Consider the following 17,875-nt stretch of genomic DNA (forward strand, 5'->3'; position numbering starts at 1 on the left):
AAGTACCAGTTTATATAATCATCCCCTATTGGATAGCTATATGTACTGTGAAATCATTATTATGGTACATTGTACAACATAAATATAGTATCATCCATTAGGCACTTTGTGGACATCATTTCCCGTAAATGTTAATTCATACACTTATGATTTCCTTTTACTTTTAAGAAATTATTGGTTATCATTATCTGTAGAGGTATATGTATCAATTGTTTTCTTCCTCATAGGTAATATTTTCCATCTTTTGTCATCGGTCATTATTTGTTGGAGACTACATAGTTGCCTACATTTAGACAAAATAGACATGCCAATGAAATTCATGTACCAAAAGAATAAGAAATCAGTTTCATATTATTCCTAAAATATTTCTCGAGAGTTTACTGTCGAGAGTTTATGTATCAAAATGATTGCATGTGATTATCAGGGATGACATTATGGTGATTTTGAATCATATTTAAAGACGGAATTAGAAATTCACTACCAGCAAATTTGATTAGAATGTTTATGATGCCAACAAAAGAGAAGAGAACACTGAACTCTGTTTTTTAACTAGCACCTGTGCCTTACTATAATCTTATACTCAATTGATCAAGCTACATGTAAAGAGAAGTTTGAATCTCTCTAACCGAGGAGTATATTGAAGCTAACCAATGATAATGTTGATAATAATGTCTATGTTCTAGTCCAATTAATTCACAATGCACATGAAAAACAGGAAATTTCAAAATTCTATGTAAATGTATTCAGATGTACATTTATATTATATGTACACTGTTTTACTGTTTAACACCTCACCAAACAGATTCACCCCTGACCTCTGTCCTTGCTCTAGCTCCCCTGACCTTTAGATTTGACCCTTACATGTAACCTATCATTCCTCCAATCTTTCCCTAACCTTGATGTAGGCTGTATATCTTCTTTGTCTTCAGTGCCAATCTTCAGACATCCTGACAAGACACACTGTGTCACTTTTGACAATCACTTACCCTTTCTGGAACTTTTGACCTTGAAATATTTTTCAGGCCTCTCAAAATTTCATCAATCTCTCCTCACCTGTGTATTACATCCTTTGTTTCTACCAATTTCTTTTCATCTCTATCACGACAAATAACTACATCTACAATCTACATGTGTACAAAGGAAACTGGATGTGTGTACATCTATGGCACTGGAAAACTGTATCTGACCCATGGATCTAAATCACTATTGCATTATCACAAATCAGAAGTGAAAGGACTCTGATGTCACAAGCCAAATCATGATTGTCAATTCCAATAATAGGAATTGTTAGTGTCTTTATGCATTTTTTGTTCACTTTTTGTCATAAAGGTAGACAAGAAATTTAATCTCACCTTTGAAATTTGATCAAAGGTGATAAAAATTCTTGACAAAAAATTTCATAGATGACATTAATGAGTTTTAATCACCTCTGCTATACCTCTCCCCAAGGAGAAAAAATTACCATATTTTTCCACAAATAAGTCTTCTTAGATTTTACAGATTCTTCAATTTTAAAACAGTAACCAAAATATTGTTCACAAATAACCCCTCTTTAAGCTTCATAACTAAATCTTTAAGGACTTATTTGAGAATAAATATGGTAAATTAGTATACACACATGACCAAGTGAGCTCTATACACAAGTCTATATAGCAATATACAGTCAGTGAGCAGTGCATGTGTGTACATTTATATACATGTAGTCTATATCTACATACAGTACATATGAGGTTAATTGATTAATCTACATAATTGGGATTATAGTACTAAGCTAGCTTACTGCATATGCATATTTCACAGTAATCATAGGGATGTGCTGAACTTATACGTATCACAAGTGCAATATTTGCATCCATTAGGGTGAAAATCAAGCTTTGCATGTGTACTGTTTAGGTGTGTGGTAAATGTGTAAATCGTGAAAATCAAACATCAAATAATATTTTTTGTTGTTAATTTATTAACTTTTCACCTGCTTAAATGTTGCACCATTAGTCAAATTTAAAATCAAGAAGATGACACCAACGAATGATGTTACAATATTTACGAGGTAAAAGCAACTTTTTCTCTCACTCCAAGTGCAGGAGTATGATGTACAAATATTAATAAATAGAAGGCAAAGATATCCAAGCTTATTTCTTCTCTCATTCCTTTCAGAGGAGCATATATATAAATTAAAATATTACAGATCATTACAAGGCACAGAAAACCAAGCGTTCTCCATCTCCTACACCGTTTAGGAGATGATATATAAAATATTCTAATATTATTATATGAAGCAAACAGAAATTTAAAAAAAAAAAAGAAAAAAAGAAAAAAAGCAAGCTTACACATTCTTTTGCTCCACAAATGGTGGAGTATGACACATAATGTATATGAAGCAGTAAATAGAAGAAAGTCACAACTCCTTACGAAGAACTTGGAGGTGCACCTTATACAATTAAAGTCTATATAGGAGATCAGTCTAGCTTACTCATTCTCTCACTGCGTTTGGATGAGTATGAGCTGGAATCCTCAGACACTTCCTCGATGACGCGCCGGGATGACCTTGAGGTCGAGGTCACATTAGAAGAGGAGCTTTCGCTGTAGTAGCTACTTGACTCCTCTGTACCGTGACCCCCAGCTGTCCGCCTCACCATCCGAGAGGTGGATGAAGTTAGAGTGGAGCCCTTGGTGGTATCTTCATGGCAAGCTAGGTCTGCAAAAAATCAACAGCATTATCTAGATACCATATTATAAAATCTTTATGACATAATATACTACAAATATGTAACATACATCATTATGACTCAAATTATGATAAAGGACAATTATGTAGTATTATATATGTAACATAAATCCTAGTGCCATAGTATAATTACATAACATTATAAATATGACTTGTATCATAATACATGTATATCTCTGATTTATACACAACACACCAAAACAGTATGAAAGTCAAAAATTTATTGAATGGAACCAAAAACTTGTTCAGGCTCATATTAAATATTATCTAAAGGTTTTGGCATTCTTAGGGGCTGCTCATTCTTACAACTAAATAACATCAACTAACAATATTACATAATAAATTTTTACTCGCTACTCAAAAGATACACCTAAACAATTAAGATACTAATTATACTATAGGGGCATGCAACCCCCAAGCTAGAGCGATCATAGCTTAGCTAGCTATGACTAATAGAGAGGAGAGAAACCTAGCTTGAGCGACCTCAAGCCACAGAGTAAGCAGTTGGTAGCTAAAAAGCAGGCAGTTCTGCTAAGACTGTTTCAGATGGGGCGACCCCCGAGCTTGGGCGATCCCAAGCATATCATCTACATAAGAAATAAATACACAAAATATGATATAATGAATTGGGGGTAAGAAATTCCCCGAATTTAAAAGCGCTAATATCACGGCGTGATAAATTCATTACTGTGAGTGATATCCTCTAACTATTCCTTACTAAGAAGAGCAGCCCAAAATAAAAATAAAAATGTGACAGCTTGCATTGTAACAAAATAAAGCTTATAATTAACCAACACAGATGTACAAAAAGGTGCTGCGAGCCGGCTGCCCCAACCTGAATCAGGGAGGTAGGTTTATCCAATGCTCAGACCAGCTTGCCAGGTGTTGTCTCACCATGAGGCCTTACTTACCCCTAAACAAATGAGCCCGAAACAAGTAAAAAAGACATGTAATAAATATAAATATTATAAGTAAACACATATAATAAAAACAACATATACACATGAAAAGTACAGGCAATCAAAACAAAACAACAGTATATAAATATTAAAAGGTAATTATAATATAATATAAACAATTATACACAAACCACAGTAAAGAAAACTGCAAATTATCAAAGGTGGAGGTGGGGCGGATGGTGGATGATGAATAAAACACTGCTGCTACAAATAATCACGCTGCTTGAAAATGAATGCAGGTGGCGCTATCCCCTGACGTATTTCCATTGGTCAAGAACATCACGTGATCAAAGGCGCGAGGTTAGAAATAGATATTTACTAACATGAAGACTGTGACGGGGTTTTTAAATGTTGTGTACAAACAACTATTTAGTAAACAAAATATCATTTTATACACAACACACCAAAACAGTATGAAAGTCAAAAATTTATTGAATGGAACCAAAAACTTGTTCAGGCTCATATTAAATATTATCTAAAGGTTTTGGCATTCTTAGGGGCTGCTCATTCTTACAACTAAATAACATCAACTAACAATATTACATAATAAATTTTTACTCGCTACTCAAAAGATACACCTAAACAATTAAGATACTAATTATACTATAGGGGCATGCAACCCCCAAGCTAGAGCGATCATAGCTTAGCTAGCTATGACTAATAGAGAGGAGAGAAACCTAGCTTGAGCGACCTCAAGCCACAGAGTAAGCAGTTGGTAGCTAAAAAGCAGGCAGTTCTGCTAAGACTGTTTCAGATGGGGCGACCCCCGAGCTTGGGCGATCCCAAGCATATCATCTACATAAGAAATAAATACACAAAATATGATATAATGAATTGGGGGTAAGAAATTCCCCGAATTTAAAAGCCAAATCGAAGAGGTTACAATAAAGTAACCGAATGATGATATATGTGTAACATAGCAAGACATTATATAAGGAACTTGATACTATTCAGTAACACTAACCTTCCACTGTGACCTTGGAGCTTGTCTCGACCTTTCCTAGATCATTGATAGCCTCACAGGTGTAGCGTCCTGTGTCGTCTACACGGGCAGACAGCACTTCAAGGGAGGCTACTCCAGTGGAGTAGAAAATTGAATAATGGCGATCTTTCACTAAAGCAACCCCATTCTTGTACCAGGTCACCTGTAAATCAAAATGCAACATGAAGTATCTTCACATCATATTCCTCCTGATGTAATTCTTTAAAATAAAGATTCTTTACAAACTTAACCACCATTATCTATTTTCTAAAGTTTAAGGAACTTATAAAAAACAAGATTTTAAATAGTGACATTGACCCTACTGACCTTGGGCTGTGGCTGAGCCTGCACACAACAGATCAGTTTGAAATCACCTCCTGACTGGATGAGACGAGGTCGAAGGTCGAAACTGAATTTGGGTGGTTCATCCTTTGGTGGCTCTGGAGGCTCAGACATCGCTCGCGACATCCTGTGGTGCATTTTTAATATTTCAGTACGAAGACAATCAATATTCTATAATTGTCTACAAGATGCCAAATTGACTTAAGCCTGAATGCATTTCGTATTATTTTGAATGTAGAAGGAATCCATTTCAAGGATAAAATAAAGCTGAATAAATAGATGCCTTGAAAAACAATTAAGTAATTAAGGAAATTAACTTATGGTCCAATTTATACTCTCAGTGAAAAAATCATTTTTTATTTTAAATTTTGGTAAACCTGCAAAACTTAATGCTGTACATATAATGAGATGTTCAAGCCACATGTACCAGGTATATATACACACCTTCTCATCGGGGTAGTACTCCTGCTGGGAGTCAATGGTAGTATTGAGGGCATGGCTGAAATCAAACCATGTATACGATGTCTTATTTTTACATAGAGGATATCTAGGAAGTGCTAATTATATTTTCATTTCACATCTGCTGACACCACAAATCTATTTTACATTGGCTTTAGGATCAAAGTTAGAAATTATTTGCTTTAGTGACATGGTAAGTCCTGGGAACTAAGAACAATAGATCATTTTCAACAATTTTCTAGAGAGAATTAAAGATAAAAGGGTTTGTTTATCATGTAAAATTGAAAGGATTTCCTCAAGGATTATATATATTCCTTTAGTATAATTATAGAGCTTACATTCCACAGACAGACTGGCCTTCTCCTCGCGACGTCCGAAGGAGTTTTGTGCAATCACAGTATACTCTCCCTTGTCTTCTCCCTTACAACGGCTAACCTTGAGCTGATATTCATTACCTAGGTATTTCTGCATGTACTTGACACTCTGGGTCAGCTGAAGGTCATTGAAATGCCTGCAGCAAATAAACGGAACAATGTTAGGGCCCTTGTACAAACTCAGGTATGGCAAATTTCATATGTACTTATGTTTTTTTAAATAATTTTTTTTTATACGAGAGCCTGATGAAATTTTGTACTGACCAGGTGATGATAGGCGGAGACGCTGCGATGACCTTAGTGTCAAATCTTGCTGACTGGTTCTCTCCAACAACCACATTCCTCGGGCGACGAATAAATTTGGGGATGGCCTCCTTGCGGTCTGAAAACAATTAAACACACATTGATATCTTTTCTCACTAATTAACTCACACTCCAGGAAACAAGAAGAGCATGTTTCCAAGGTAACAATGTATCCTATTATAGCATTAAAATAATATTAAAGCAGATTTACTCACCAAAGTAAGCATCAAAGATGTTGTACTCCTTTGGCCTGTGTTTCCTCAATGAGCTGTAGTTGGCAATGCGGCCAATAGCAGGCATAGGGGCTGGCCAATCAGCCTGTCAACAGTTAGTTTACTATGTCACATTGCATTCCAACATTTACATGTCATTTAAATAATTATGGTTTCTTTTCAAAATAATAAAACAATTCATCCTACAATCCAAAATATGTCATTGTCAGACAGGCCAAGATTACTTTTCATTACAGGTCATAAGTATGATAAAAAAAAGAAAGAAAAAGATTTGTCTTTTTTCTCTCCGATACTTATCTTCGAATTGTCTCCCTTTACAAACCTTATATTTGATTTTTTATTTCTATACAGTGTTATTTCTTTTATAAACTTGACCAATAGTTCAGTTCTTTAAAGATTAGGAAACAGTTTAGTTCACAATTGTACAAAGACACCTTTTAAGGATTCATTCTGCCAGCATTGGAATCCAACACTAGAGTATTAAATACATGTTTACCATCATAATGGTGACTGTCCTGTTTTTAATGGTTTCATGTCATGGAATTATATTCTTTTCCTTACCAGTGGAGAAAGCATGCAACTGTTCAAAACATGCCATGTATTGGGTGAATGTTAAATACATGCATGTGAGGAAGGAAATGATTGGACAGAATCCTACATTGATGGATGGGGGAAACAGAGGTCGAAGTTCACTCCACAGGTCTCGGCTGTAAGTGTCCTGGACCACATAAACAGAAATCAATGTTACAATCATGTTATATGTACCAGTTTGTAAGTCTTTAGATAACACACATCAGTAACAATGGAGAATTGGGTTAATATCAGTATTTAACTAAAGTCTATAAAAAACACACAAAAATCTACACAAGTCATGGTCAACATTAAAATCAATCAGCGTTGGATTCATGAATATTTCTCACTGTCAATAAATTAATACATGCAGGAATGAAATGAATGAAAACATGCAATGATGATATAGTATACATTCTAATGAAAGTACATATGTACAAATTATCAAATGATATCTGAAAATGGAACTATTTTTGATAAAACACTCGGGGGAGGAAACAAAAGGTATTAAAAACAAAGGCAATAACTAGATTTCATTCCTTAAATATTATAAACTATCTAGTCAATAGGATAGCTATAAATGTTGTTAACATGCAGATCACTTACATAGCGTTGAGCAATTCTGGCTCTGATCTTATCATAGCGACTTGATGGAATCCTGGTCTGGCGATCACTCAGGTCTCCCTGAAAAACAATGAAGATTGAAAGAATGAAAACGTGTTAACATTATAGTAATTATCACTTTACTGCATAAGATTAGGTATTTTTAGCAATTAATATCCTGAATATATCATGGAGTCAAATATTTCAATGTAGATTGACTAGTAGGTAATCTGTTACAGATTTAGGACTCAATATAGGTACCCAAGTAGCCCGAGTTTCCTCTGGCCCTTACACCATGTCTGGTGTAGGGCCAGCTAGAGCGCACTTAACTATATGAAAATGTCGAATTCTCCGATACCAAAGGGTGTCGCTAAGATTTTGGTGCAAACAACAATAAAATTGGGTGTGACATAACACCTACCTTACATATATGGATAAACGAGATATCTATTTACCCCAAAACCCCCATTTAGTCCCATATCAGTGTTATTTTCCGTCTGTATAGACCCTCAGGGTCAGAGGAAACTCTGGCTAGTACCCAAGGACAAATGTTATACATAAAATTACAACATTGATTACATTAAAACAATAGTAGAAAAATATAGGTAGATGATAGTCTATAGCACTCACCTTGAGCCAGGCATGATCCAGACACTCATGTACAGTCATTCTCCTCCTGAGGACAGAACAGATTTCAATAATATCGTAAAGGGTATCCATTTCATGCTCCTTTTAAATGTAAATTTATCCAATACTACCACAGCCCCAGTATATAACAAGTACTAATTGTAATGGGAAACCATTACAGAAGTCCCCCAAACACCCCCGCAGTCATACCATTACGTTCGGCATCCCTCAATATCCCTATATACCAAATTTAATTAAAATCGAACAACATCTAAATTTCGACCAATCAGAAGCTTCCGTATGGTTGTTATAGTAGCGAACACCATTCAGTTGATTTTGCAGTCCCATAATACCCCTACATACCAATTTTCATCAAAATCTGACAATATGTAAATTTGGACCAATCAGAGGCCAGGAAATGGCGGCCATTTTGTTAAAATATGAAAGTGAGGTAACGAGAGTGACCGGTGACCCATGATATACCATCATACAAAATTTGATCAAAATCAGACAATATGTAAATTTAGACCAATCAGAGGCCAGGAAATGGCGGCCATTTTGTTAAAAAGTGAAAGTTAGGTTAAGATTGTCACTGGTGTCCCATGAAGTACCAACATAACCAATTTCATCAAAATCAGACAATATGTAAATTTAGACCAATCAGAGGCCAGGAAATGGCGGCCATTTTGTTAAAAAGTGAAAGTTAGGTTAAGATTGTCACTGGTGTCCCATGAAGTACCAACATAACCAATTTCATCAAAATCAGACAATATGTAAATTTAGACCAATAAGATGCCAGGAAATGGCGGCCATTTTGTTAAAAAGTGAAAGTGAGTTGACGAGAGTGACCGGTGTCCCAAGATGTACCTACATACCAAATTTTATTAAAATCGGACAATGTGTAAATTTGGACTAATCAGAGGCCAGGAAATGGCGGCCATTTTGTTAAAATGGGAAAGTGAGGTTACAGGAGTGACTGGTGTCCCATGATGTACCTACTTACCAAATTTCATCAAAATCGGACAATATCTAAATTTCGACCAACCACAGGCCACCATTCCATTACCATGGCAACAAATCTTTTCGGAAATGTTACCATGTTATTCGGCATCCCTAAAAACCCATATACACCAATTTTCACTGAAATCGGAGACCGAAATCTAAAAACAGGAAGTGGGCTCTGGCGGCCATCTTGGATGTCCGATAGCGAAAAAAACACCTGGTTGCACACCCCCATACACTAACGAGTATGTCTGTGAAGTTTGATGATGATCTGCCCTGTAGTTTCTGAGAAAAGTGTCGGAAACCTCCGCGGCGGAAGAAAGTGGAAGAAATAAGAAACTTTGTTTGGGGGACATAACTATTGTAAAAAAACATAGTAATATTAACAAAGTATATCCCCTACTACCACAGCCCCAGTATATGAAAATTGTAAAAATATAGTTACTATCAACACAGTAACATATACTGAGATTTCTTTACAATTTATTGTCTGTGGTCGATACATACGTAGGTTGTTTGATGAGGAGTTTCCTAATGAAGTCCTTTGCCTCAGGTGAGATTGAAGAGAATGCCTCCTCAGCAAACTCCCAATCACACATTGACACATTCTGTAACGTCTCCAGGTCATCTTCACCAGCGAAGGGAGATAACCCACTCAGCCTAGACAAAGATGAAAGAGTTACTTTTCAGATACAGATACTATACAATTCTAAATCTGACTACAAAGACTGCCAACAACAGTTATAAGATATGCCTATACAATCTTGTATTCTAATATAAGATAAGCAGACGGAATTTATCTTTTAATTCAAAACAAATCCAAAATCCAAAAAGCAAGTTCATAATTAATCAAAATTTATTTTGATTTTATATACCATTTAATTCTAATCAAAGGTTTACATCAAGTTACACCCAATATTCATTTTCAAAAACTTTTTTTCAGTAATCCCTCTAATATTTACTTAAATGAATGAGTCTGTTTGAAAACATTGGGAAATTCTAACCCCAGAAATTGGTGTATCGCATTTAGCAGAGGAATCCTGGATCTTTAATCAAGTTACACCCAATATTCATTTTAAAACTTTTTTCAGTAATCCCTCTGATATCTACTGAAATGAATGAGTCTATTTGAGCTATTAGCTTACAGGACGTATGCCAGCACTCCGACAGCCCACATGTCAGTGTAGAATCCTACGTGTTCCCGGTCTACAATCTCAGGGGCAGCAAACTCAGCGGTGGCTGTAGTGACCTTCACCTTCTCATCAGGGTTGAGTTTGGTGGCGAGACCGAAGTCGATGATCTTCACCCCTGTGCTCTTCTTTGTCTCACACATAACATTCTCTGGCTGTAGATAGGAGATTGCAAACATTATTTCAATTTCTCAACCTTTTTAGACATAACAAAATCACATTTATTGTAAATTTCTTTCATTATAAAAACTCTGAACAAATGGAAAGTAGCTTATTGAAAAAGAAATATTACAAGGTATTAAGAAACATTTTGCATTTGGTACTTTTGCTTTATATAAAGGTGAAGCAGAATTTGATACCTTAATGTCAAGATGGACGATGCTGTTCTCATGCATGTGTCGTAGGCCGTCACACACTTGTCGTATATAGTTAATAACTTCAGCCTCGTTCATCTTGTAGTCATCAGCGGCAATCCTGTCAAACAGCTCACCTCCGGCAAGGCTGTAATAGGTACAAGTAATGTGATATACAGAGCAGCTCAGAAATTGTATCACTGGTTGATATACTCTTTCTCTTAAACAAGGGACAAGAAAATGATCTTAAGTAATAACACTATCCATGAAGTTTGATATAAGTCGCAATAAGGACTGGTTTAATTCAGAAAAAAATTATATACTGAAGCAAGAATATGTGCTTAGAAACCAACCACACAAAAGCCTGATAAATATGTGGACAACATCCAGACATGGTTATTATATATATGAATTTATCAAAAAAATGGAGTAAAGTTTGCAACACTTTGCTAAGAATTTTGCTAAAGGGGCATAACTCCTATAAAATAGCACTATAAAAAAGTTTGAGAGCTACTTGTGCATTGAGGAATTCAGAGATTTTGAGGAATTCAGAGATTCTGTAAACAGACAGAAGACAAACAGAAGACTGAGAATCTGATTTCAATATATTCTACTTCCATCCTTTCACTTTTTACAGAAATGAAACTCATGCAAGTTTAAGAACAAAATTGCTAATATGGCATAAACAGATTTCAAACTCACAATTCCAGGACAAGAATCATCTCATATTTGTCCTCGAAAGCGTCGTGGAGAGTGAGGAGTTTGGGGTGGTGGGTCTGGTTCATGATGTTAATTTCATTACGAACAGTAGCCTTGTCAAGGGGATAAGGAGTGTTGATGAACTTGGCCACAAATACACGTCCGGTCTTCTTCTCGACACATCGATGGACAACACCAAATGCTCCGCTGTCAAAGGGATATAAAATGCATGTGAAATTTTCTAAACCAATTATTGTTTAATTGATCTCCAATTAAAAAAAAAAGAAACAGTTGTTTGTAGTGTACAACTATTAAGATTAAAGAACCCTCCTTTCTACAATTTCACCAAACAGAAACAAAGTCAACTGAATAGAATTAAACAACAAAAGATAACTTAACGACCAATATGACAGTGTGTTTGAATGACTATGTTGGTATACCAATCTGCTATAGAATGACTAACAAAACCGTCTTTTTTTATTTGTATAAAGCTACCCCTCAAGAAAATGTTTTGAAACTGTAGGATATATTTGATAACAATACACCTACCTTCCCAGCTCCTCCAGGATATCATAGTAATCATATATGTTGTCCTGTTTTACGGTGACAGGCTGGGGCACATATTTCTTCCATAAATCTTCATCTAAAAACAAAGTCAAATTGTCTAATGACCATGTGCACACTTAGTTAATCTACAACATATGTCATCAAACTTTACATAGCATTCTATGGTACATCCACAAATCATCATGCTTCATTTCCTTAATGTATGTAAAGTACTTTTTTAAAAATAATTTACAGCTTTCATTTCCTTAATATGTCAACCCCACTGTAACAGCTCAAAAATAAATATTTTTAAACATAAATTCCCAAAAAATTGATGGATTTCATTTGATATTACTGTCTTGATCAGAAGTTAAAACAGCTAATCACAAAGAGATGTCCTTCTTTAAAAATTGTAAATTATTTTTGAACTGGTCAGAATGAGTGTACATGTTGATTGTATATTGAATATTTTGTATACTGCACTCTATTTGTTTCTGGCCTCTACAACAACAATTTCTTTTTTTTTGAGGGAAAAGTTACAATCCGTGTCCTCTCACAGGAGAGCTTTCACTCATTAATCTTCCCGTTTTCACTCTTTAAATTCATTCGTACACATGCTTTATGAGTATTCCATCAGTTTACCATAAATAATATTTAATATAACTAGGACACCTCACTAGTTTGCATAGATTTACAATAAAATAACTGCAAAAATTAATATGATTATCAGAAAAAAGTAGTCGATAAGATCGATGGGTGTTATTTAGATATCCTTCTGATAAGTTTTGTAGTTCGGGATGTAGATCTGCATGTACTACAGATGGCCGTGGAAGCAGACAGTTACAGATACAACAATAAGTTATAGCTAGATCACACAGGCATATACTTACAAAATCTGTCGTAGTCAGCAATCTTTGGTCCTTTCCCTCTGATCTTTCTACCAAACTCATCTGTAAAGTGAAGCTAGAATTACTAACTGTACATAGCCCGGGTATATTTGATACATATATACCCTCTTTAGTCAGGGTGGACTGACAACAACACCAAGTTCTCACACTTGATCCTGCATAACACATTAGCATGTAAGGTCTGCGAGGGACCTGTAGGAACTAATATCAAGATTCAAGAAAATTAATTTAATTTCTAAAAATTACCATTAACCAGCAATGACCCAATACTGATTCCCCTGTATGTAGTTATGTCATTACCTTCCATTTGTTTCTTCTTTTTAGACTCAATATCATCAGTTTTAATCGTAGCTGTAGGCTCACAGGGTTCACTGAGTCCGTACAGATTCTCAGCAGCCACGCGGAACTGGTACTCCTTGTTACTCTGAAGGCTCGTCACATTATGGAATGCCATTCTGTAAAGATTCAACACATAGACATCATTTCATTAAATGTTTCTTAAATATAGCACTTTGTGTTAATTTGATATGACCCACACAATAAAGGTCATAAAGTATAGAACTGGGCAACACTATACATGTACATAATACAAAATGCTAAGTGAGCCTGGTGTAACATTGATTGAGAAATGCAGTTTTTATCAAACAAGTTTTAGTCTGAAAACTGTGGCATAGATAATTACGATATCATATGCATATGTGGCGAAGCACAAGTTGGACATTTTAAGGGCTGAGCAAAGGGGGCCAATAGGGAGATAAATGAGTAGTGTAACACAAGGGCAGACAACTCTACAAAGAAACTGTACCTGGTACTTGCTATGCGGACCCAGTGCTGTGCTGGAGGTTCACACTTCTCGATAACGTAACCAGTGATAAAGCTGCCACCATCGTTCATTGGAGGTTTCCATGACAACACAACAGAATCCTCACGGATATTTTCCACAACAGGGAAGCGTGGAGGATCAGGGCGATCTATGAAGTAAGACAATTCATCAAGTAAAGATCTATATAACATTAATTATACATAATTGTTTCATTTCATGTCACTAGAATTAGAATTAGAATTGTCAGTAAACTCAAAGTAAAATTTGGATCATCTTCTATAAATCTTCAGTGAGACAAAAAATCATTGTCCGAAATTTCATAAATTAACTAAGGATTTTGCATAAACTAGCCTGCAATATATTATCTAGGTATTCACAAATCTCCAACTTGCAGTCTATACTATTACATGTATCATGTTTCATTGGGTTATTATCTAAAATTAACTAGAGAACCTTCAAGCAATAGTGTAATACTAACAGTTCTTAAGCATACTGCATGTAGAATGACTGTATACATACCATTAACTTGTATTTTAATTACAGCCTCATCAGAGCCAAGGTCATTTTCAAGGACGATCCTGAAGGGTCCGTCGTGTTCCTTAGTGGCGTGGTTGATAGTGAGGACAGCATGTCTCTCCCCTACCTCCTGTGTGTAGTCTTTACCTCGTACATCCTGACCGTCACGTACCCACCGTACAGATGGTTTTGGGTTACCAGTAAATGGAATCTTTAGAACAACTGGCTCTCCCTTCTCAAATGTACTGACATCTCTAAACCTAGCTGGCACATTGACCTTGGGTGGAGCTGTAGATTAAACAGAGAAACCATTGTTAAGTTGATACTGTTTTGATTTAAAATGTGGTTTTGGTTTCTTGTTTCAAGAGATATACAACTTCCAAATTTGACACAATTCAAAATTTTGATAAAGAAGATTGAACACTCTAAAATAACATTCAGTAAAAAATAATTTTGCTTCTTTTTTTTAGTGATTGCTTAAGTTTATGTTGATATTTAATGAAAACTGAAATAACATAAGTAAAATACTATTAGTTAAATTAATGCATACATCTAATTTCCAGGTCAGCTCTGGAGCTGCGTGAACCTCCTTTGTTTATAGCACGAGCAGAATATTCATCCTGATCCTCTCCAAACACATCCCTGATGGCCAATGAGTAGATGTTTCCATCGTTTGTGATTTCATACTTGTCACTTTCATAGATCTCACGGCTTCCCTTAAACCTGCAAATATAAACAGCAAATTCAATTTCCATTCACAAATATGCTCATGCATTCATACAAATATTACCTGTCTCCATTTTGAAATTCATGTCCACAAACACGTAACCGTATCATAACACTTGTCTTCATATCTACAGATAATAATCTTTCCATAAAACTAAAAATTTACCAACCAAATTCACTTCATGTTCATAATTCAGTAGTCAGGACACTTAAACTTTCTTTTCATGTAAATTGTGTTTGAATATTGACCTTTCATCCATATCGTCCCATATACACATATGTACAGTAGATACCAAGGATCCGCTTATGTACAGTAGATACCAAGGATCCCCTTACATCTGACTTACCAAGTAACTTCTGGTTTAGGAGTGCCAGTAACCTCAACTTCAAATCTGGCCGTCTTTCCAGCAACACACTGACTTTTCCTCAGAGGATGGACAAATTCTGGTAATACAGCCGCTGTGGAAACATTAACAAATTGTGTATTGTCTATTGACAGCAAAACTCTCACACTCAACCAACTTTGGACTTACATTATTAGTCTGGACACCAAACACTGCTTTATAACATGACAGGTTGCTATAGGACTGTTGGTATTCGTATAACAATTCTCAGAGTGAAATTTGCTATAGGACTGTTGATTTGGTATAACAATTCTCAGAGTGAAATTTGCTATAGGACTGTTGGTATTGGTAAAACAATTCTCAGAGTGAAATTTCTCCAAACTGTTGTGCATATCTTCTTCCACTTTACAGCATTGAGAGGTGATATTATCTTGTGTCTTGTACAATCCTTATAGATCATGGGGGTAGTTTGTTTCTGTTTTCCACTTTTTTCCCCAAAGAATAATTCTGCACATGACAAGTTTAAAGATAATATTATATACTTTCGTTGAATGACAATTTGATATGATTTGTTCACAACCTTGTACACATGTATGCTTCACTTACCATCAGGATCCTTGATCTTTACACTAGTAGATGCCATTGAAGGCTTACTCAAGCCAGCCTCATTCTCAGCGAACACACGGAATTCATATTGCTTGTCCTCAATAAGGTTGGATACGTTAAACATGTTGGTGGGACAGATCTGACTGTTGACTCGAGTCCAGTTGTCCGTGCGGTGTTCTTTCTTATCTACCCAATATCCAAGGATACGACCACCACCATCAGAGTGGGGTTTATCCCAGGACAGACTGGCAAAGTCTCCACCAACCTGAGTGACCTCAGGTACGCCTGGTGATCCTGGGGCATCTGTACAGGTAGGACAGGTAAATACAGGTGAGACACAGGATTTCAATTTTTGAAATTTTCATTCAGTCATGCAGAAGTGAGAAACATGAGATAACCTACAGTTTTTTTTAATACAAATACCCAAGGGACAGAATTGTGAATCTAGCAAAACTATACTTTATAGTTAATCTTATTACTAATTATATATGTATGTTCCACTCCAGGGGAAACACAACCGTATCATTAACTTGTATTGTTCAAGAAAACAAATTCTGATAAATATGAAATTTTCATGTATGGGTCAGTTTCGGCATTTTGATTTTTATATGAATATTGATCAAAACATAATGTATTATTTGTTACATACCAAACTGCATCTTAGCAATGATGGGATTTTCAGCTTTGAGAGGTTCAGACTGTCCAAACTCATTGACTGCTGACACTCTGAACAAGTACTGGTTGTTCTCAAACAGTCCTTGAACATCTTGTTTAGTATCCTGAACACACAAACAAATACATTTATCAATTAACAAGACTCAGAAAATATAATAAGAATGGATCATCATGATATTATACAACAACAGGTGACCCAGTGACCCAGTAGGGTTATCTCCCTTACCTTACAGCAAGAAGACACAATTACCCAGTAGGGTTATCTCCCTTACCTTACAGCGAGAGGATACAGTGACCCAGTAGGGTTATCTCCCTTACCTTACAGCAAGAAGACACAATTACCCAGTAGGGTTATCTCCCTTACCTTACAGAGAGTGGACCCAGTGGGGTTATCTCCCTTACCTTACAGCGAGAGGATACAGTGACCCAGTAGGGTTATCTCTCTTACCTTACAGAGAGTGGACCCAGTGGGGTTATCTCCCTTACCTTACAGCGAGAGGATACAGTGACCCAGTACGGTTATCTCCCTTATCTTACAGCGAGATGATACAGTGACCCGGTAGGGTTATCTCCCTAACCTTACAGCGAGAGGATACAGTGACCCAGTACGGTTATCTCCCTTACCTTACAGCACGAGGATACAGTGACCCAGTACGGTTATCTCCCTTACCTTACAACGAGAGGATACAGTGACCCAGTAGGGTTTGCCCATCTCCTGTCTCTCCACCACATAGTGTGATAATTTTCCTCCGCCAAGTTCCCTTGGGGGCTTCCAGGAAAGACTGCATGTGTTCTTTGTTATGTCTGACACTGCCAAGGGTCCAGTTGGGGATCCAGGGGCACCTGAAATGTGAAAAGAATGACTTGTAAAGTAGTGAAGATGAAAATGATAAAACACTAAATATAGGCATGGACTTTACATTCTCAATTATATCAATTGAACACTATTATCTAAAAATGAGTTTTAACACCAAATTCAAAATCTATTTCACAGCAGCATTACAAGTACACTTGAGCCTGTCACGAAAATACATCATATCCATCTAACTGTACTGATCAGAACAGGAATAGATCATGTTTGTCTATCAGATAAACTTATAACTATATCAAAACAATTAAATATTTTCTTTATACATACAAATTTATGCACCCTAGATCATCATTCTTAAACATAATGAAGACTACTTACTGACAACTCCCAGCTTGAAGCTTGTACTTGCAGCTCCACTTGGGTTAGACACCTTAACCTGGTATGATCCTGTGTCATCCTCCACAGATTCTGATACACAACACATTTAAATATTACATTC

At 36.0% G+C, this 17,875-nt stretch overlaps 1 protein-coding gene across 1 annotated transcript in view; it reads right to left on the reverse strand.

The window, feature by feature from the left end:
* The window catches only part of LOC117335538 (twitchin-like), a 187,286-nt gene that overhangs the window by 12,104 nt on the left and 157,307 nt on the right, over positions 1-17,875 (reverse strand). The window contains 24 exon segments of the mRNA XM_033895608.1: positions 2,471-2,695; positions 4,649-4,829; positions 4,994-5,135; positions 5,453-5,507; positions 5,806-5,978; positions 6,106-6,223; positions 6,360-6,462; positions 7,554-7,631; positions 8,181-8,226; positions 9,687-9,839; positions 10,325-10,524; positions 10,729-10,870; positions 11,425-11,628; positions 11,971-12,064; positions 12,858-12,917; positions 13,176-13,330; positions 13,681-13,846; positions 14,218-14,502; positions 14,765-14,937; positions 15,288-15,399; positions 15,891-16,193; positions 16,540-16,669; positions 17,236-17,408; positions 17,755-17,844. Coding sequence (XP_033751499.1) covers positions 2,471-2,695; positions 4,649-4,829; positions 4,994-5,135; positions 5,453-5,507; positions 5,806-5,978; positions 6,106-6,223; positions 6,360-6,462; positions 7,554-7,631; positions 8,181-8,226; positions 9,687-9,839; positions 10,325-10,524; positions 10,729-10,870; positions 11,425-11,628; positions 11,971-12,064; positions 12,858-12,917; positions 13,176-13,330; positions 13,681-13,846; positions 14,218-14,502; positions 14,765-14,937; positions 15,288-15,399; positions 15,891-16,193; positions 16,540-16,669; positions 17,236-17,408; positions 17,755-17,844 — 3,561 coding nt within the window.

This window comes from Pecten maximus, chromosome 10 (genome assembly GCF_902652985.1).
Source record: "Pecten maximus chromosome 10, xPecMax1.1, whole genome shotgun sequence".
Lineage (NCBI taxonomy): Eukaryota > Metazoa > Mollusca > Bivalvia > Pectinida > Pectinidae > Pecten > Pecten maximus.